Source organism: Alligator mississippiensis, chromosome 1, assembly GCF_030867095.1.
Source record: "Alligator mississippiensis isolate rAllMis1 chromosome 1, rAllMis1, whole genome shotgun sequence".
Classification (NCBI taxonomy): Eukaryota; Metazoa; Chordata; order Crocodylia; family Alligatoridae; genus Alligator; species Alligator mississippiensis.
The window spans coordinates 157,233,824-157,255,804 of NC_081824.1; the positions used below are offsets into that span (position 1 = coordinate 157,233,824).

Consider the following 21,981-nt stretch of genomic DNA (forward strand, 5'->3'; position numbering starts at 1 on the left):
TTAGTGCCTAACAGCCTTCATAGTGAGAGAGTTCTTCCCAGTATCCAAACTGAATTTCCCTTGTTGCAATTTTATTTTTAAGACCATTTTAAGACTTACTGTAAAGTGGACATGATTGTTTGGATCACTGTGCTCAATGAGTAGTCATTAGGGACTCACTGTTTACTTGTGAGAGAGTGTCAAGTGGGGTTTTCCAGGATTCTGTCCTGACCCCAATATTATTTAACATCTTAATGATTTGGAGGATGAGATTGAGTACCTGCTTAGTGAATTCACACTCAGGGAATTTCTGGATGATACCAAGTTGGATAGCGTTGCAGAGATGTTGGAGGTAGGGCAAAAATCCAGAATGACCTGGGTAGACTGGGGAAATGGTCCAAAATCAAAGAGATGTGATTCAACAAGGACAAGTGCCAAGTCTTGCACTTGGGACAGAACTATTTGTAAGCACAAATGCAGACTGGGGAATGATTGGCTAGGTTGCCTTACTATGGAGAAAGATATGGGGGTTACAGTAGAGCACACATGGGCAAAGTACAGCCCACAGGCTGGATCTGGCCCACCAACTGATTGTATGTGGTCCATGGCTGCCCCAGTGACACTCTACATGGGGCCAAGCTCCATGTGATCCCACCTGAGACATCTCACACCATGCTCCTAGCTGCCCTCAGCCTGGGGCCAAGCTCCATGTGATCCCACCTGAGACGGCTCACACCATGCTCCTAGCTGCCCTCAACCTGGGGCCAAGCTCCATGTGATCCCACCTGAGACAACTCACACCATACTCCTAGCTGCCCTCAACCTGCCCCTGCTGACAGCCCCAGCCAAAGCACACAGTGCTGCTGCTGCAGCCACCCAAGTACTGCTCAGCTCCTCCTACCTCCAGTGGCTCCTCCTCCTGCCCCTGCTGCTCTGCTCTGGGCAGTAGGTAGCACAGGGAGGCAATGACATCCATGGGGGTTCATACGGGGTGCAACATGTCCAGCCATGCAGGGGGGAAGCTGCAGCTGGGCTGCTGTTGTCCTAGTGTGTGGGGCTCCAGCTTCAGTTCCCAACTGTCTTCCACCCACTTGGCCCTCCAGCGAGATGAGCGGTTGTCCGTGGGTGGCCAGATGCACCAACGAGAAGCTGTACACTGCCTGGGGCTGAGGTCAGGGTGGTGCCATCTGCAGGTGTGGGCTGTACCAGGAAGGGGCTGGTGGAGCTTGGCCCAATGTGGAGTGTTATGGGAGTAACCATGGGCCAGATAGGGGGTGAGAGTGGACCACACTTGCAGCTGTATTGCACCACCCATGTGAGCTCTTCTGTAAGTGCCCCCTGCCTCCCAGCCCCCTCACCCCTATCCTTCCCTCCTTCCCTGCATCCCTGACCGGTTCCTGGGACCTAGTATGTGGGCAGCCTCCCCCTCCCCCTCATACATATGTACAATACCGTTCTTCCCTTCACAAACCCCAACACTAACAATATATAAGAGTTAGACTATTTTGAGCTATTATGCAATTGCTTCTATATATTCTATTCAAAAACACATCAATCAGGACAAAAATTATTTTTAAAAATAAAGTTAAAATATTTTATAGTAGATGTTTGTGTTTTTTTTAGGATATGATTTGTTTTTATTTATAACTTGTTAAAATGATATCTTCTAAAAGATTTTGTGTGTGTGGCCCTCAACAGCTCTCCAAAACTGATTAAGTGGCCTGCCAGCCTAAATAATTGCCCACTCCTGCAGTATACCATAAGCTACATATGAGGAAACAATTCAAAGAAGAAGACATTTTGTGTTTGTATCTTTTCTTATGGGAATCAAAACTCATAGAAGAGGTGTGATATCTTTTATTAGACCAACTAGATATTTGCAAACAAATTATTGTATTTATCTTTATGCTTTTAGGCACACTCACCCTTCATCAGGCATAGGAGAGAGCAGAGTTTGTAAGAGTTCTCCTAGGTAAAGATGAAAATTCATATTTCACAGGAGAGCTGAAGATATAGTAAAGTCTCCTGTTTGGAATAGTTCATTTTGTCCAAGTTAGGCACAGAGAAAAGTTGAAATAGTTTTTACCTCAAAGTTGGCAAGCTAGATGTAGAGGCATATTTCCTTCAGGTTATGATGCTTCATATTTCACAGAAGAGTGGAAAGATGGAAATCTCTTCTGGGCAGGAGTTTCTTTTGTGGTGAGGTATCTGTGTTTCTGTGCTCCGAGAGATGCAAATTTACACAAACAATAGCAGAAGTCTGGTGCTAGCAACTCAGATGATAAAATGCTTCCTACTTGTAAAAGTATGAACTTTTCATTTAAAAAATGGCTAAAATTTGATATCTTCCATGTGTCAGGTATCTACGTTGTAGCTGTATTGATCTAGAGGCAAAAGGATTTAAAAGTCATGGAAGAAGTGATATCTTGTCTCTCTTCTCTCTGCTTTGGTTATGTGACCTATAAGATGTTACGTCATTTTTTCAGAAATCAAAATGGTTGTATAAGGTATAATAAAGGCAAACTTTCTTGCTGGTCAGTACTTGATCCACTGGGCTATGCTGTGTTATTAAGAAAGACAAAAAATCTAAAATTGGGTCTCTATACAGAAATGGCTTTTAAAAGTTTTCAGTCCTTAAGCCCTGTAGAATAAAGACTAACATCTTGAAATGCAATTTAAATAAAAATAATTTTAAATGCAATAGACTTATGCCACCTGAGATTAAGGTAATATATGAATTAGGGTCATGTGCTGCTTGTAACACTGGAAAACCTCCACATTTCAGGAGTCCTACAATGCAGGCTTTGGAAAATTTGTTGAATGCATGTGTTTGTTATTAAGTTGCTTTGTTATGATATGCAACACTATGGTACTATAGAATTCCCTTAATGCTGTTCTTAAATTGGAGTAATTCCTAGATTTTATTTTTTTAATGGCATGAGACTTTCTCCCCAGAAGTCATAGAATCATAAAAAATGAGGGTAGGAAGGGAACTCAGGAGGTCATTGAGTCTGAGCCCCTGCTCAAAGCACAACCATCCCCAGCTAGATCATCCCAGCTGAGGCTTTGTCTAGCCAGGTCTTAATAACCTCCAAGGATGGAGAGTCCAGAACCTTTCTGGGTAACCTGTTCCAGTGTGAGAGAGTTTTTCCTAATATCTAACCTAAACTTCCCTTGCAGCAAATTGATATCTTTGCTCCTTGTTCTGTCATCTGCCACCACAGAGAAGTCTAACTACCTGAAGGGCGGTTCCCAAGAGAATGGAGCTAAACGCTGCTGTTAAATCCCCGCTCAGTTTCTTTTCTGCAGACTAAATAAGCCCAGATCCCTCAGCCTCTTCTCAGAAGTCATGCGCTCCAGCCCCCTAACCATTTCTGTTGCCCTCCACTGAGCTGTCTCCAATTTGTCCATATCCTTTCTGTAAGGGGGATCCAAAGCTAGACACAGTACTCTAGATGGGACCTCACTGGTGCCAAATGGAGAGGAAGAAATGGAGCACCTCTTAATGAAAGATCATAATGGGCTTTTTGTGTGGTCCTCTTGATAGTAAAGGCTGAAGCTAGGACTTTGAGAGCAGAGGAGTTTGAGACCAGACCATTCTTGACTCTAAAATTGTTTACTGTGCAAGTGTCTTGTCTCAAGGACACTTGGCACGTGTTTTTATTTAGACTGTAGTAAGCATTACTATGTGACTGCTTAGAATGCATTCTAACTTCAAATATGGCACAGTAATGCTTACTACAATCTCAGCCTGCTTCAGACAGGGCTGGAGTTTGCATTACCTACCTAAGAAGCCCTTGCCCTGGCACACGGGGGCAACCTGGGTCTCTGCTGCTGGCAGTGGGTGAAGGAGGGTATGAGGAATTGAACTGGGGTGGGGGTGTGGGGACAGGAGGAGTGTTACAGTCCTGTTGCCAGCCCCCACACTGCACCAGAATCTTGAATCTTATTATTTCTATGGAGCTATTAGATGATAAATGAACATGTGTTATTTAATATGACCTGGAGATAACTACCATGAAACTTTGCTACAATATAATTGCACTTAGCACCTGTTTTGTTGCTTGAATGCATGGCTGCTCACATTTTAAGTGCAGTTAACAGTTATATTAACACATTAAGTGTGACATGCAACATGGTCCTAACTTTAAGTTGCTTCACCTTTGGATAGTAACTCACTTTCCCCAATTGGAAGATGATTCAGTATACACTTGGCCTTGGAAAGCCTGTGGTAAAGCTAAGTGGCTGAGTCTAAATGATTTGTTTGTGGGCCTCATATTGGGAAACAGATTTTAGAATGGCACCTCAATATTTTTATCTGTACAGTAAAGCTGTTAGGTCACTTGAATCAACTATTATAATTTTTCCTTCTGAAATCCCAAACTAGTAAAAATGCAACTTCAGTGCAAATTATTCTTAACCATCACACAAAAGAGTATGCTATGGGAGGTGGTTTTCAGCTGAATTTTATAGTATACTGGTAACCTGATGTTCACAGTATTATGCTGTGGAGATTTTTTAATGCATTAGAAAGGATTCCTTAAGCTTTTATTTATTTTTTTTTATTTTTATTTTTTATGAATTCTACATAGTTACAGGTTATTGATGATCTATTATATTAACTTGGCAGGACGAACTCTGTTGGAAAAGCTGTTCAGCCAGCAGGAGAATGCACCACAGGAAGAAGCAGAGAAGCTATGTTCTCGGATTATTGCAATGGGTCTACTGCTTCCCTTCAGCGACTGTTTCAGAGAGCCATGTAATCAGAATGCACAGCAAAGCACACCAACATTTGATGTAAGTTACAGAAAAAAAAATATTAGTCTTCCTTAAGAATTGTAATTATCAGTGGCTTATGATTCATTAAAATGTGCTTAGAAACCAGTACTTTCCTTGAATAATTAAAGTTACCTTGTGGTAATAATTGTTGGTAATTAAACCTTGGACAACAGGTTGGTATAATTTGATGATGGGATAAATCTAGATTTTAAAATACAAAATAAGATAGAAATAGTTGCATTCTCTTTCCCTTAATGTTTGATGGCATATGACAAGTTTTGCCCCAATGGCATTCTGTACTGGCAGTCTTTTTACCATTTTGTAGTATAACTCTTCATTTTTAGTGGGTTGCTAAACATTGCAGCCAGGCCTGAAACTCCACACAGCATGAATGGGATGTCTATTTTAGGTCTTCTTGTCTGATTGTTTTCCCTTTTCCTGAAACTTCCAATCCCTACTCACAGTAGAATAGAAAATGTTGTTGACATTTTAACTACTTTGTCATCTACATCTATGATCTGCCTGCAGCCATATAGCACTTTACCTGAGCATTATAACTGTTCCACTTGTTTAGATTATGGAGAAGTAGTAAGGTAACAGTTTACCTGCTACCATTATTTTAATAATGTTGTAGTCTTATACAGCACACCTACTTCTTAGTTATTCAATGTAGGTATGAGCTTTATCACATAGCGTTATGGTTAGCATGTGTCTTTATTCTGGCTCAGGGATGCTTGGCCCCCAATGCTGTGTCATCTGGCCCATGGCGGGGAGTATCATGGGTTACAGTGTTGCACGGTAGATTGGGTGTACAGGGCCTTGGAGCCATATGTTTGGAGTCCATGGTTTGGATGGGGTTGGCACAGGCCCTTGTCCAGCCTACAGACCAGCCCCACACCATTTATCTGTCCTGAAGAGCCCAAACCTTGAATTACCCTTGTTTTAGCTTCCTTGGATCAAGGTAATGCATCTCTGTGTATTAATATTAATTAATCCTAACAATACCTTTGTGAAATGCTTAAATTCAATCTCTTATACTTAAGGGGACTACAGTAGTTGTATAACTTGCCCAAGGACGCCTAGTATGGTTGGGAGGGAACTTTAAGAATTTGTCTCAAACTAAATGCTTTCTCTAAGCAGTGATTTGACAATTATTTATATAAATTAAATCTTTCATTCCAGAGGCCAGAAATGTTGGCCTAGGCCAGGGACAGGCAATTATTTTGGGTGGAGGGCTGCTTAATGAGTTTTGGTGAGCTGTCAAGGTCTGCATGGTAGTCCCACTCCTTGACACGAGCCACACCCCCTTCTCACCATTTTGGGACTAGAAGTCCCACCCCCTAGACCCTGACTTTTGTCACCAGAAGCCCTTCCCCTTACCCCCCAGAAATACTCCTTTTGGGAGTGGGAGTTGTCATCTTGGAACCAGAAAAAAAAATCATCATACACTAAAAGTCAAGCAACTACTATAACATTTTAATTTTATTACAAAAATATTTTTGTCATGATTAGTTTTTATGTAGTGTATATAGAGGTGATTTACATAATTCAAAAATAAATTCTTAGTTTTGTATATGGTGTGCATGTGGGGTATGTGTAGTATCGGTGTGTGTGGGGGGTATGTGTTTGTGGTATAAGTGATGTGTGTATGGTGAAGTGTGGAAGTGTGTGGGGGGGTTGTGAGGGGAGTGTCTGTGTGTGGGGGCACAGGGTGTGTTGGGGAGATGTGTATATGTGGATTGTGGGAGCAGGTGTGAGGGAGGTTGGGGGGGTATGGGGACCCCTCCACACTCCTCCCATGGTGCTGCAGAAGGTGGGGTGCTCAGGGTGCAGGTGCCCAGTGGAGCGCAGCTCTGGCCAGTGCCACATAATGTAGCAAGGGTCATAGCCTCAGAGTAGCTGCCTGTATCATTGCTCTCTTGTGCATTCTCTGCACTTGCACACCAGGGAGGGAAGCCCCGTGTGCTGCAGCCAGGTGTCTTTGCTGCCGGGGCTGCAGAGCACCAGAGAGAAGCCTCAGGTGCTGGAGCTGGCTGTCCTTACAGGGCCTATGCTACACAGGTGGAAAGCTGCAGGCAAGGAAGGCAGATAGCCCCCGAGCTATCTTTCTGGTGCTGTGCAGCCCTGGCAGGGAAGACCCTCAAACAGGCTGTGTCCCCCACCCAGCTCCAGCATCCTGGATCTTTAAAAAAAAGAAAGAAAAAAAAAAAAAAGCCCTGCAGTCGCTGACTCCTGCTAGGTGGGGGGGGGGTGCAATTCTTGCTGTCCCCCACTGCCCTGTGCTGCGTGGCAGGCTCTGCCACAAGCCCCCAGAAGCCCTGATGGTCCCTGAAGCATCCAGTGAGTACGGGGCTTTTTTTTTTTTTTTCTTCTAAGCGCTGGAACCCTGGGGCCAGGTAGGGCAGCCAATGATGGAGCTGGGAGAGTTGGCAGGAGTTGGGGGGCGCTCAAGGTGGCTGGGGGAGCAGGCAGGGGATGGGGCCTGGTGGGGGTCCCCCCATGGATTCCCCTCTCCTCCAGCCCCCCCCCCCACTTACTGGCATGGAGCCCAGGTCCAGCTCCCTGCAGCAGCAAGTAGGGACTGTTCAAATCTCCGAAGCTCTCCAAATCTTTTCCAAATTGACTTGAACCTTTTTATTGCTCTCCCAATTCAATTCAGATTCAGAGAGTCAGTCGCCAAATTGGGCCAAGTCTCCTCCAAATCAAATCAGTGCCTGGCGCACAGCCCTAATGATTTTGACAAAAGTTTATAAACAATAAAAAATATCAAATTAATCTTCCTCAGCGAAGCGCAGGTTCAGTTAGTAAAAGTACAAAAGTAAAATTACTGTAATTGAACTAGATTTGAACATTTCCTTCCTTTTGTCCCACACCATTTGATCTACTTGGAGCATCATTCCTCTAATGTTTTTTAGTGCCTGTGAAGAAATAAATTAAAGACTAGTTGAACCCACACTTCACTGCAGAAGGTTAATTTGATAAAGTGTCTTCCCTGCCAGGGCTGTGCAGCACCAGATAGCTCCAGAGCCTGAAGTTTCTATCTGCCTTCCCTGCCTGCAACTTCCCTCCTGTGCAGCACAACCCCTGCAGGGAAGGCAGCCAGCTCCAACACCTGAGGCTTCTCTCTTCTGCTGGGCAGCCCCAGCACGGAAGGCACCTGGCTCCAGCATGTGGGGCTTCCCTCCCTGCTGTGTTAGTCCAGGGAATGCTCATGAGTGGCAGGGAGTGCCGGTGATACAGGCAGCTGTTCTGAGGCTGTTCCCCTCACTGTGATGTCCAGCACTGGCCAGAACTGTGCCCCACTGGGCACCTGTACCCTGAGTGCCCTGCCTACTGCTGCACCATGGGAGGAGTGTGGAGGGATCACCACACCCCCCCCAACCTCCCTCACGCCTACACCCTGCCTCCACCCCCCCACATATGCACCCCCAACATACCTTATGCCCCCCACACAGAGCCACACCCCCTCACATCCCTTCCACACTTCACCATACACATCCATCATACACACAGATCACATATACTGTACACACATACCCCCCACACACCACGCATACATTATACAAAACTAAGAATTTATTTTTGAGTTATTATGCTATCACTTCTATTTACACTACACAAACACAAATCATGACAAAAATGTTTTTTTGTAATAAAATTATATTATGTTCTAGTAGTTGTTTGACTCTTAGTGTATGATTTGGGTTTTTTATTTCTGGTTCCAAGATGGCAACCCCCTCTCCCAAAAGAAGTATTTCTGGGGGGCAAGGGGAAGGACTTCCAGTGGCAAAGGTCAGGGGTTAGAGGGTGGAACTTCCAGGCTCAAGATGGTGAAAAGGGGACGAGGCAACTGTCAAGGGGTGGGACTACTCATGCGGACCTCGACAATTCACCAAAACTCATTAAGTAGCCTTCCACCAAAAATAATTGCCCGCTTCTGGCATAGGCCAACAGATCTGGCCTCCAGAATAAGACATTTAATTTATATAGGTGTTTCCCACTGGCATTTAAGTTTTATAGTTTCATAGTTGGTAGGGTCAGAAGGGACCTGAGGAGATCATCTAGTCCGACCCCCTGCCGTGGCAGGAAAGAGTACTGGGGTCAAATGACCCCAGCCACATGTTCATCCAGCCTTCTTTTAAAGATCCCCAGGGTAGGAGCCAGAACCACTTCTTTTGGAAGTTGGTTCCAGGTCCTAGCCAGCCTGACAGTGAAATAGCGCTTCCTAATGTCTAGCCTGAAACTACCCTCTGCTATCTTGTGTCTGTTGTTTCTTGTAACTCCCAGGATTGCTCGGGGGAAGAGGGACTCTTCCAATGCCTGCTGGTCCCCCTTGATTAGTTTGTAGACTGCCACTAGATCCCCTCTCAACCTTCTCTTTTGGAGGCTGAACAGGTTCAGGTCCCTCAGCCTCTCCTCATAGGGCCTGCCCTGCTGACCCCTGATCATGTGGGTGGCCCTCCTTTGGGCTGTTTCCATATTGGCCACATCCCTCCTGAAATGCGGTGCCCAGAACTGGACACAGTACTCCAGCTGCGGCCTGACCAGTGTCGCATAGATGGGGAGGATCACCTCCTTGGACCTGCTTGAGATGCACCTGTGGATGCTCGACAAGGTATGGTTGGCCTTCCTGACCACGTCCCCACTTTGTCGACCCATGTTCCTTATGGCATGAATGATGACTCCAAGATCCTTTTCTGTCTCGACGCTGGCGAGAAGGGTGTTACCCAGCCTGTAGGTGTGCCGCTGTTTCTTCCTCCCCAAGTGCATTACCCTGCACTTGTCAGTGTTGAACCTCATCCTGTTCTCATCGGCCCACCCCTGTAACCTGTCTAGATCCACTTGCAGCCTGTTCCTTCCTGCTAGTGTACCTACTTCACCCCACATCTTGGTGTCATCTGCAAATTTGAACAGGGTGCTTTTTACCCCCTCGCCCAAGTCACTGATGAAGATGTTGAACAGCGCGGGCATGAGGACTGAGCCCTGGGGAACCCCACTACCCACATCCCTCCAGGTTGATTAAGACCCGTCCACCACCTCCCTCTGGCTGCGGCCCTCCAGCCAGTTAGTGACCCATCTGACTGTGTAGGTATTAACACCACTGTCTTTAGTTTCTTCCTGAGAATGGGGTGAGAGACCATGTCAAAGGCCTTCCTGAAGTCCAGAAAGACTATATCCACTGCGACACCTGCATCCAAGGACTTGGTGACCTGGTCATAGAAGGCCACCAGGTTGGATTGACAAGACCTGCCCCTAATGAACCCATGCTGGTTGCCCCTGAGCATAACCTCCCCTGCTGGCCCTTCCTGGACATGTGCCAGGATTATTCTTTTGAAAAGTTTTATAATGGACAACTGTAGACACTCTGGAAGTTATAAGGGATATAAGTCAGAAGAGACATAAAATGACACTTCTGAAGGGGTATTTTGAATCTATCCTTTGCAGCTTCAAGGGGTGAAGGTTGCTAAAGGTAGTTAGAGAAAATATTCTCTGAGTGTGTTTTGTTTTTTTTTCCCTCACTTCTTTTGTTTGATGTATTTTCACAGTGTATTTGTATATACTAAGCTCTTTTGTATCTACCATAGAGTTAGGTAATCCACTTCATCCTTTCTCAATTTTATTTTTTGAATATAGCATTAAATACAGGAGAAACATTTTTTTCCTTTTAAATATAGGGAAAAGGCCTGGAAGGGAAGGGAGTGTAGTGGCTGAGCTATGTTTCTTATTCTTCTTTTTTGAATTGACTCTCTCCTTTTATTTTCTTTAATTAAATCTCTGCATGATAATATGCTGTGTAACCACAGTTTGATCTATCTTGAATGACAAAGTAACAAGGAATGACATCTCAGTTTTCCAGCACTTCACAACTTCAGTTCCTTTTATTCTAAAATTTATACAGCTGCTTCCTAAGTTTTCCTGTTCTTTTCTAATTGTGCTTGAGAAAATAAGCAATGGTTAAGCAAGATATTACAGCTGATCCTTACTTTTTTGGCTAGACCAAATTTGGAGTCAGATATAAGGGGTGCTGCAGCAAGGGTGGGGGAAGTTGTCTTCAGAATTCAAATGCTTTAGGCAATTCAGATATTTAAATCTAATATATAGTCAATAAAATGTTTATCATAAAAATGAAATGAATAAGGTTGTGAAGTGCAAGTGTGACAACTTGTTAGAGGGATGTTATCCTTTCTTTGTATCAGTTGTTATTCTAATATTATAAAAGCATCTGTCTGCCTGCCTATGTCCGTCTGTCTGTCTGTTTTCCTTTATTTGCAGTCTGATTGGCTGACTGAAACAACCAATCAGAGTGCTCCAAGAGCATTAGAACAGGAGACGGTGCGATGGAGCACTGCCATGACAGCGGGGACATGGGACAGAGTGGGGGGAGGAGGGGGAAGGATGGAGAATGTAAATACCATCTTGTAGATGTACTATTCTTAGTAAGTAAATTTCAAGTTCTTAATTTTACTCTACCTATGGCAGGCTGGCTAATTCAGACTATATAAAATGAAGCATGCATGAGTTCTTCCCAATGGTCTGGTTTCTTTCTTTTTTTTTAGAATCCACCATGAACAGTCATTTATTCTTTGTCCATAAGACAGATATTATAGTTCAAATAATTTTGAGTTTTCATCTAATTGTTTGAGCGATTTTGTATATTATTTTTTTGTTTTGTTAAAGTTCCTTATATTGGAGTTTTTGAAGAAGACAAAGGGTATGTACAGATGTTCATTTAGACTGACCTAACTAGGTTGATTTAAGTGCCAATCTACACAGATGTTCAGGGAGATTAGATCAGGCAAAAAATGGCCTATGTGATCTAACTTAGTTCCCCTGAGGAGGTAAACTAAATTAATTCACATGGGCCATTTTAATTCACCTGAGGAAGTGAACTAAGTGATAATGGGGTTTCCCAATCTATCAAACATCTGTACATATTCAGGACACAGCTACAGGGCTGATAAAACCCAGACCCAAGGCCTCTTCAACCTCAGACAGATAACCTCCCCCTGTAGACCCATTAACTACCTAGGCAGATTTGCCAGTCCCTGACCAAGGACCTGCTAGGCCCTCCCCCAAACTAACTCCCATTCCATCCTACCATGACTTGCTTAGTTCACGTTCCCAGCACTGGTGAATATTTATGGGAACAGGACCTGATCTATGGTCACGTGGCTTCAAGTAATCTTCATGGTCATAGATTGGGTCCTGAGAACATTATGTACATACCCAAAGTCTGGAAAGTTTCCCTGAGTACACTGTGTGCATCCATTACAAATGAATTAAGAAACTTTCTTTTTTTTGTTTTTTGGGGTTTTTTTAGGGAGTTTAATTTATACTGTGCTCCAGATGCAACTACTTAGGGTAAACTATTACCACAAAAAAAAATCTCAAAGATCAGCTTCAGCCTTACTTTAAGATTTGCTGTTGCCTCATACTGAGGCATCCAGCTTTACTTGGTTATTCTGTCCTGTTGTCATAGAATTAGTTTTGCTAACTTGTATCACAGTGCTTCCTTCAAGTTTTGCCATTACTGTGTTTTCAAAGTAAGGTTTCCTTGATGTATTAAAGAGCTTCCCATTTTAAAGTAAGTGTGAAATAGTAAAAGGATAATCTTATATCCTCTCTTACTGTACCTGGCCCTATACTGCTGTTCTCATTGTAATAATTTATATGTAAGGAATGTTTGCCAAGTTAGGATAGAAATGTCTCTTTTTTAGGTTATGGTAGAAAAACTGGTAGTGCACCAAGAGAGAATGCTTCCTGATAAATCAGAAAGCAATACATTGTTTGGTTGCGGAAATAGAGAACTGCATGAGAATAACTTTTCTTCTGTTCTCTTCTGCTTCGTTGTGACTGTACAGATACTTAAAAGTATAACAGTGCTCTTGGCATTCTGCTAACTAGTAGCTGATAGTGGGGCTTTGCAAGTTATTCTACAATTAGAAGAGAAATTGAGAAACAGGATTTTTTTTTTTTTTTTGGTATAATTTTTCTTGTGCTCTTTGGATCAGTCTTTGAACAAAACTGGTCAAACAGCATGTAGGCAACCCCCCTTTTTAGGTGTTTCAACCAGAATACCTGGAGAGCAACTTCGCTCCAAGAACTGAATATGTTTCCAGACGTTGGGTATGTTGCATAGAAATATGAACGCTTCCTGCCACCTTTTCTGCTCAAAGAAACTATCACAAAATTAACAACAGCAGAGCATTTCTTCAAGGACAATATAGTATTTGCACGTTAAAAATAGATTGGAAAGATTATGTAACAGTGCCATCTGGTGACTCCTGACTTCATATTATGATCATGAGTGAGCAATAAAGCCAGTAGCGTAACTAGGATGGGGTATATGGGGCACAAGTTCTGGGCACTGAATTAAAAGGGACCGAGTAACATCTTGAAGTGCTTGGAACCCACCTCTTCCCTTGCTTTCCAGTGATCAGCAGTCTCCAAGGGTTTCAGTGTTTCCATTGTGCTGCAGTCTTTTTTCTTTTTATTCACAAATCTGAGTCACTTTATCTCTTCCTCCAGCTTCCCCCCCCCACCCGTTACCCCCTTTTAATAATGTTGATAAGTTTTACTTGACAAAAATTGCCCAGTTAGTGATTCTGTAACAGCAAAAGTATTTCCAGAATAAAGTTTTAGTTTTCAGTTTATCCAAACAGATAAACTGGTAATATTTAGCAGACAGGAAGGAAATATAACATGTACCTAGTGTATGGGAGACTCAGAATCTCCAAAATCAAGAAGGGTCAGGGTATGTTTTCTGTGTGTGCGTACACATGAATACTTTTGAAAGCTTTTGTATTTGTTCTGACATAGAATAGGAATATTGTAATGTCTTGCTGAACTTTGTGAAGGGATGCAAAATCAATTTTGAGTTATCAAAGAAGAAACAATTTTTTAATTGCAATTTTCTCAGAGCTTGTTTTATGTTTTTCTTTTTTAACATGTGATAGACATTTCAAAAATTGCCCCTCTCAGCTGACGAGGCAGTAAGTTTTTGCACATCTAATTGATGGAATTAAGATATCTGCCTTGTAACTTAGAGATATTGCCAGTACAGATTGTTGTTTTCAAAAGACCAAGGAGTTAAGCTTATAGAATGATAAAGGTTTTTTTATTCAGAGAGCAGTACCTTGTCTACACATCAGCTGTTCCCTCCTGCGAGCCCTGGGCCAATGCATCAACTTAGACATAACACTTAAAGATATCCAGACATCTTCCCCCGTTACATGTAACATATCGTCATATAATACTAACATTGGCAGTTTAGTTCAACCCATAGCTAAAGCACATTTCAACAGGCCTCTATTAGTCTTTGTGTTGGCTTTTTAGCTCTAAGTGTTCTTCTCAGTGTCTCTGCATTCTCAATCCTTATTGGGTCCATTCTTGTTTGGTTTCCTTGTTCAGATGTCTCTATTTGTGTCATTTTCAATTTCCTCTTTTGTTTCTTGTTGCTTTGATGTTAGCTCTGTTTCCTTTGTTGAATCTTGTGATGATGCTTCCTTTCTCCCCTTTATGATGTGCTAGTGTTGTCTGTTCCTTAACACCTGTCCATATGGTGTTACTATTTTATAGGATCTGGGAGCTACTTGATGGGAAATTAGTGCTTTTTGTTTCCACATTCGTCCATCTGAAACGAGCACTATGTCTTTGTTGTGTAGTTGTGGTAACTCCCTGGAACCCCTGTTGCAGTACTATTTTGTCTAAGTTGCTCATTTTTATTTTGTTTTTTTTAAATGTTTTCATGTCTTGCTTTTCCTTCTGATGAGCATCATCCACAAGATTTGGCAACCTGGTTTTGAGTTTCCTGTTAAACAGCATTTCTGCTGGGGATGATACATATTTCATGGGCATTGCCCTGTAATTTAAGAGTGACAGGTAAACATTGGTGTGGGAATCTGTAGCTTTTTCCAATAATTTCACTATTAGTACTCCATTTTCCACCAGACTATTGGATTGTAGGTATTTAGGACTTGAAGTGTTGTGACGGACTCCGTATTTGTTTGCAAACTCTTTAAACTCAAGACAGGTGAATTGAGGTCCGTTGTCTGTTCTCACAATTTGTGGAATCCCACATCTAGCAAAAATTGATTCAATGCGAGTTATGACATAGTTTGCTGTTGTGCTTTCTAGCAATGCAATTTCAGGATAGCGAGAATAATAATCCAGCACTAATACATAATTTTTCCTGTGTGTATGAATAAGTCAATGCCAACTTGATATCAAGGAGCTATGGGCTCCTCCATGACCATCATGGGCTCTTTTCTTTGCACTGAGCTGTACTTTAGGCATGTTGTACAAGCCTTTACAGCTTCTTCTATGTCATCATTTATGTTGGGCCAATATAGTGCACCCCTTGCTCTCCTTGTACTTCTAAATGCCTAGATGCCCCTCATATATTCTGTTTAACATGTCTTTCTTTAACACTTCTGAACCAGCAAGTCATGAGCCTTTGAACAAAATGCCACCAGTACTGACAGCTCTTCCTTGAACAGAGAGTAGGGGCTAAGTATATGTTTTCTAGGTCAACCAGCATGAATAGCTGTTACCACTTCCTGCAATGTGGTGTCCTGAGCAATAGCTTCTGCAATTAGTGCCCACATTTTATCTGTGACAGGAATTACTCTTTTAATTAGATTAACATGTACTATGCCTGAGTCTGGAATTTTGTCATTTTCCATTGTGTCATATGCTCTGGACAATGTATCTTTAATAAATAGATGTTCTCCTGGCATGTACTGTATGTCTAGGTTATGCATTTGTAGTTGGAAGAAAAGTATATATAATCTGGGCGGCATGTCTGATGCCCTTTCTTTGCTATAGGTACCAAAGGTTTATGATCAGTTTCAGCTATCACAGGCTTCCCACAGATGAAGATATGAAACTTCTTACAGCCATATACCAGAGCTAAATTTTCTTTCTCAGTTTGTGCATATAGACACTCAGAGAGTGCCCTAGATGCATATGCTGTAGGGCTGTGTGAAACAGCACCATTTCATTCTGACTTCCGTTTCACTGTTTTGAAGGGATAGTGTTTCGTTTCACTGTTTCAACGCATTTCGATGTTTCACCTATAGGCTATAATGGGGAATCACAAAAAATGCCTATAACTTTGTCATTTCTTTCTTGATTCAAATGAAAACATCAGGGGAGGTAGCCCCTGCTAAGTCCACAAACCTTGTCAAGTTTCAAGGAGTTAGGTGCAGGGGTTTATGGGATACTTCACTTCAAATTGTTCACAGCACAACTCGTGTCACTTGTAAATGTGAAGGCATGGCGGGGTGAAAACATCAGACATGGTAGCCCCTTCTGAGGCCATGAAGCTTGCCAAGTTTCAAAGAGATAAGTGGATGAATTTCTGGGAAACTGCACCTCAAGCTGCTGACAAGCAAAACTCATGTCACGTGTATGTGTTAAAGTGGAGTAGGGTGCGAATAGCAGGTATGGTATCCCTTGCTAAGGCCATGAAGCCTGCTGTGTTTCAAGGAGATAGGTTCAGGGGTTCCTGGGAAACTGCATTTTGTCATGGAGCAGGGTCCCTAGAGATGGCTGTGATACCCCTAGGGTCCTTTGACAATGCCAGCTTTGCCCTGCGAATGCCTTCTCTTCTCACTTGCTGCCACATCTTGCTGGAAAAGATAATAGATAGGGAGGCTGCCCTCAAGCTTCAGTTCAGTCATGGTCCTAATGGATGGACCAGTCCACCACCTTAAATAACAACAGGTAAGCAGCACTAGCATCTCAGGCAGCCAAACTGTCACAGAGCCTTTCTTTCCTTTCCTGTAGGAGCTTCTTCTCCAGAGAACTCTCCCTGCCAACCCCAGCCCTGGGTGTGCTCAGGGTCCTGCCTCATTCTGGTTAGCTGACTGGGGACAGGTGCTAGGGGTGCAGGATGTAGCCGTGTTGATCTAAGGACATGGCAGACAAGGTTGTTTGGATCAATCTGATATTTTTTATTAGACCAACTGAATAGCTGGAGAAATATATCTTAGCAGTCTTTTGGGTTGAAAACCCTTCATCGGGATGAGGAAGCACCTGCAGTTGGTGTGCATGCTGTTCCTGGATGGAAGGAATAGTAAAGAAGCCAGAGGCTGGCTTGGCATGCAATGCAGGAAAGAAAGCCAGCCAGTGAAAATGGAAATGGAGGTGCTGGGGAGTGAGATACAGGCTGGGGTAGGGGAAAAGGGGGATGTATCAGCACAGGTAAAAGTGGAGAAGTACAGACATCTGGCAGGTTGAAGTGTGTCAGAATTCCAATGTTTCTATTGAGTTCATGAGTTTCTGTATCTAGGAGGTTGATGAAGTGCAGTTTATAGGCTTGTCCGTGAAAAGTGATTTGGAAATTCAAACAAGCACTGAACCTCACTAACCTCATCACCAGAAGCCAACTTCCTACAGTCCAAAACACAATGAATGGATCCAGACCATGCCATGACAAGACATGCAAAACCTGCCAACAGTTTCTCCTGTATGGAGATATTGTCACAATACATATCTCCATCAGGGTACCAAATGCCCTGGTGGAAAATATGTAGGAGACACCAAGCAGCAACTAAGTACCAGAATGAGTGCACACTCAAAATCTATCAAAGACAAGAACACCAAAGTACCTGTCTCCAATCTCTCAGGCCTGATCCTCAAAGGGAATTTACAAACCACTTTTCACTGATGAGCCTATGAACTTCACTTCATCAACCTCCTGGATCATGGCCCCCATGATCTCCCTTGCTGTGTGGGACTTGTCTATCACCTAAGCTTGAAGGAGAGCCCACCGACAGCCTGACTGGTCACACCAGTGCCCTGTGAGGGAGAGGTATGCATGATTTCCACCCCAGCTGCTCCAGATGGTGAAGTGGTGAAGAGGTGAAGTGTAAGGCCACCTATGGACCTATCATGCACAGCTCCTCCCTCAAATACTCCCTGCATCCCTACTACAGGGAGGGCACCACTGTCCTGCTGAAGGTGGTGCGTGTGGGCACTTTTTATAATGGGACCGCAAGCACCATGAGCCACCTGAACCCTGGCCTCTCAACTAAGGAGAAAGGCTGGCCATCCACAGCAAGCATCTCCCCAATGCTCTGAGTCACCTCGCTTGCCTTGGGAACGTACCCTGCTCTGTGCCCGCCTTTCCCCCATTGTTCAAGGGTGGCCTGCCTCTGGTTTGTGGGGACATGGGCTTTGGAGTGAGAGCGGAACTTCCCTTTGGGCATGCTCCCACTTATGCCAGGCTGAGGAGGAGCAAGGGCAAGGGAGTAGTGCCTGCAGAGATGCATCAGCATACCCGTGGTGCTCATGTGTTTTGCTCCCTTGCCCCAGTGGGTTTTGACTTGGCAGTGCAGGCAGATAGCATGTGTAGGATCATCTGCCAGCTGAAAATGATCCCAGGCCACACTACCCCACTGCTTCTGGGGTGCAGGTGCATGTGAGGATGCTGCCTTTTCTGCTGCCTCAGCAGGTAGAGGAACAGCAATAGGAATAGACTCAGCTGAGCCTCTAGCCTCCACAGCCTCTACCTCAACCTCCTCCAAATTGCCTTCTGGGGAAGGAGACCTGGCTCTAGGGGAAACTTGAGGGGCTTGGAGCACAAACTGAGATGATTCCCCATCCTTGCACAGAATTTCCTTCACTGCAGCACTCAGATCTAGCTCCAGCTCTTCCTCTGGCACTGGAAGGCTCAGGCTGGGAAGTGAAATGGGGGTGGAGGAGACTGTCATGCTGGTGCTGCTTGCTGTTATGGTGGTGGCAGGGGGTGGATTATGACTGGTGCTATTGGAGGGGATGCAGACTCAGGCAATGGCACTGCTCCCATCTCCTTGCTGCCAGTAGACCTGGAAGCCTCATGCCTGCTAGTTGTAGGAAAGAGGCTGTGTCTCAGTTTGGCGGGGGACAATGGGGATTTAGAGCTGTCCCTCTATTCTGCCCCTCCCTGAAAGCTTGCTAGCTGCCTTTCCAGAATACCTTCTGAAGGGCATATTAAAGGTACATAATCTAGTGCTATTCTTTTCTAGGCACTTGGCAAAACCCAGAAGAGGCATCCCAAGTGGAGAAATACTTAGCTTCTGCCACATTGCCAAAAAGAGATGGAATGGGAAAATGCTCCCTTTTGATGTACCTGTTCATTTGCTTAGGATCCAGACACAATCTTAAGGATCTGTCTTTATTATTATTATTATTATTATTACCAGAGAATGAACCCAAACAGTTTGTTGCTCTACTTTTTGTATTATGTCTGTGTTAACTAATCTATCTAATTCCTTTTGCAGTTTCTCCCGTAGTACAAGGGGAACATTTCTTGGAGCATGTATGGTGGGAGTTTTTGGTTTTCTTCATTCTATCTTGCATCAGTTGACAGTTTCCCTATGCCTTGAAACACATCATAAAACTGTTCTTCTGTGTTCTTGCTTTCTAGTCCCTCAGTGGCATCTGTTCTTTTAATCAACCCTAGAGTTTTACACATTCACAATCCAGTAATTAATATTAGCATTCCTGGGACTGTTACAAACTGAATGTTTACTATATGATCCTTGTATCTAACATGCACTGCACAGACACTCTTGGACACAATCATATTCCCATTCTATGCTCTAAGTCTTTCTTATTCTCATAGTACACAGGTTTAGTTTTCATTTTTTTAATAATGTGTTCTGTTATACTTTGACCTGTGCCCCTGTATCTAATTTAAAAGTCATCATTCATTCATCGGTGTCCATGGTGATTGTCCAATCCTCAGAAGAATTAACTGTGTCTTGCATTGTGCCAATGAGGAAGTCTTCCTTTTCTTCATTACATAGATGATGTACCTGTTGTTTCTTTTGTGTTGCATTCTGTTCCTTTCTACAAACTCTTAAAAAGTGATTGAATCTTGTGCATCTGTTGCAGCAGTTACCAAATGCAGGGCATAGCATGGATTTGTGGTACCCCTCAGAGCATCAGCAGCTGACTGTTGTGTTTTAAACAATTCTCTTTGGCCTAAGCTTGCCTGCTTCATAGCGAGGTCCTCCTTTCTGTATTGTTTGTGTGTTGCCTTAAATTTTTGCAGTCTTGTAATCCCATCTAGTTCAACTGTTCTGTTTTTTTATCCACCTTCTGCAGCTTGGCATTTGTTATTTCAGCCACTTGCCACATTCTAACTGCCTTTTCCAAATTAAGCTCAGGATCCTCTAGCAGTCTTTTCCTGAGGTTTGTATTCCTTGTATTCCCATACAATACTCTGATCACAGACTTTTTTAGGCCTCCAAAGTTGCTTGTCTGACTCAGCAGTCTGAGGTCTTCAACAAATTCCTCTATTGTCTCACATTCTTGCTGCCAACTCATGTAAATTATACCATTCTAAGGTTTCATTTTGTTTGGCTATACAATATTCCTAAAACTTTTTATTTCTGTGTTACAGCTTTTCTGTTCTGCTTCTGACAGTTGTAGACTATTATAGAGACAGAGCTTCTGGGCCTACTATATTTAAAAAAAATAGTTACTTTAAATGAATCTTCCTTCTCTGTAGCTCCACTAGCTGTCAGATATATGGTGAAGCTCTACTTAAATTTCTTCCTGTTTTCTCCTGCATTACTGGCCAGCTTTAGCCCCTCTGGAATTCTGAGATGCTCCATTTTTTTGTCTGTCTTCACACCCTATTCCAGGTACCATGTGTTGTTCTCAAAAGACCAAGAAGTTAAATTTTATAGAAGTTGTTTATTTATAAACAAGCTTTTTTATTCAGAAAGCAGACCCATGCCTACAGATCTGCTTTTCCATCCTGCAATTCCTGGGCCAATGTAACAACTTATACATAACACTCTTAAAGGTATCTAGACGGGCATGATGGAGATGTGATGCATTGCAGGCAGTGATTAGTCACGTGTTTTAGCTATGCCTTATTGTCATTTCTTTTTGGAAAGACATTCTAACTTGAGTTAACATAGTTTGAACACACTACTGATACCTTTGGCATGTATGTGTCTTCTTGGGTACCTCCCTAAAGAATTCAAGCTGAATTCTAGATTACACTCTTTCACTGAACCTTATTAGCCACATGCAAAATTATACGACTGCATTAGAAGAGTAGGACATCTCCAAAGGATAAAATCTGGTGCTATGAAATGGCACAACTGTTATCTCTGGAGAGAGCCCTATTTATCAGGCTTAACTGCTATGGAAAGTTTACTGTAATTTGGAGAAAATTTTTAGATTAATTAGGTAATAAAAAAATAGTCCTTGCATACTTTTCTTCTTCTATGCCTCCCTTTTACATCCTCTTTTTTTCTTTTCATGTTTATTATTTATTGTAACAGACATGTATAAAATGCATAGTTCATATATAGCTGATATGATGTATACAATTTTTTTTTAATTAAAAAAAAAAGAACAAAGTTCCAAAAGTTAGCATTTCCAATTTATATATACAAGTAGACCTGGTATAGTCTGTACCAGACCTGGTACCTTTTTTCTACCTTGTGACAGCAGGCTGTATTGGATACAGCCACATACAAATATAGAAGAGGGTACAAGGAGCATTTATACTTATCCCAACTCTTGCTGTTCCTCCTCTGTTCAGGGAACTTTGAATGCAGTCATAGTTCTTGGACAGTTTTCCTTAGTGATCATTGGTGATGCACAGGGGGTGCACATGCACCCCCTGACAGCCAGTGTTGCCCACTTAAGCGATGGGCTGGGGGCAGGCAGGAACCCTGGTGCCCCCCCGAGAGCACTGGCCAGGGTGTGGGGGCACCAGGAGAAGCACCGCTGGCACTTTCGGGCATGCTGCTGGCACTTTTGGGTCAGCGTGATTGGCCAGAAGTGATTAGCATGATTGGCTGTGGGGGGACATCTCCCCTCCTCCTAGTCGCTGACTGGCTGCTGAGGGGGGTAAGTGCCTGCCCTGACTCAGGAGGCACCAGTCACCCATGTTAGTGATTCTAGCCCCATATGAAGTGGAGCTGCATACAGAAATATAACACAATTCTATTGTTACTTGATACTGATGTAGGTAAGGTGGTGTCCGTAGAGAAGCTTACACTGGTGTAAGTATAGGTTGAATACCTCTGTCTTAGGAGGTGCTGAGGTTGGAAGACTTAAGGCTATTACTGCTAGGACAAATATGCTTCTGCGCTGTATTTTCCTTCTCTTCCCATGGCATACAGTCTAGTCCTTAAACTTTTTTTTTTCTTGACTGTTATCCAAAAGTATCATAAAGGCATCTGTTAAGATTTTTTTTTAGGTCTTGTG

The 21,981-nt window shown here is 43.1% G+C and overlaps 1 protein-coding gene across 3 annotated transcripts in view; it reads left to right on the forward strand.

Moving 5' to 3' along the window:
• FMN2 (formin 2) overlaps window positions 1–21,981 on the forward strand; it is a 271,921-nt gene that overhangs the window by 32,326 nt on the left and 217,614 nt on the right. For all 3 annotated transcript variants that reach the window (XM_019500542.2, XM_059715762.1, XM_059715757.1), the window contains one exon: window positions 4,610–4,776. In XM_019500542.2, coding sequence (XP_019356087.2) covers window positions 4,610–4,776 — 167 coding nt within the window. The remainder of the gene's footprint in view (window positions 1–4,609; window positions 4,777–21,981) is intronic.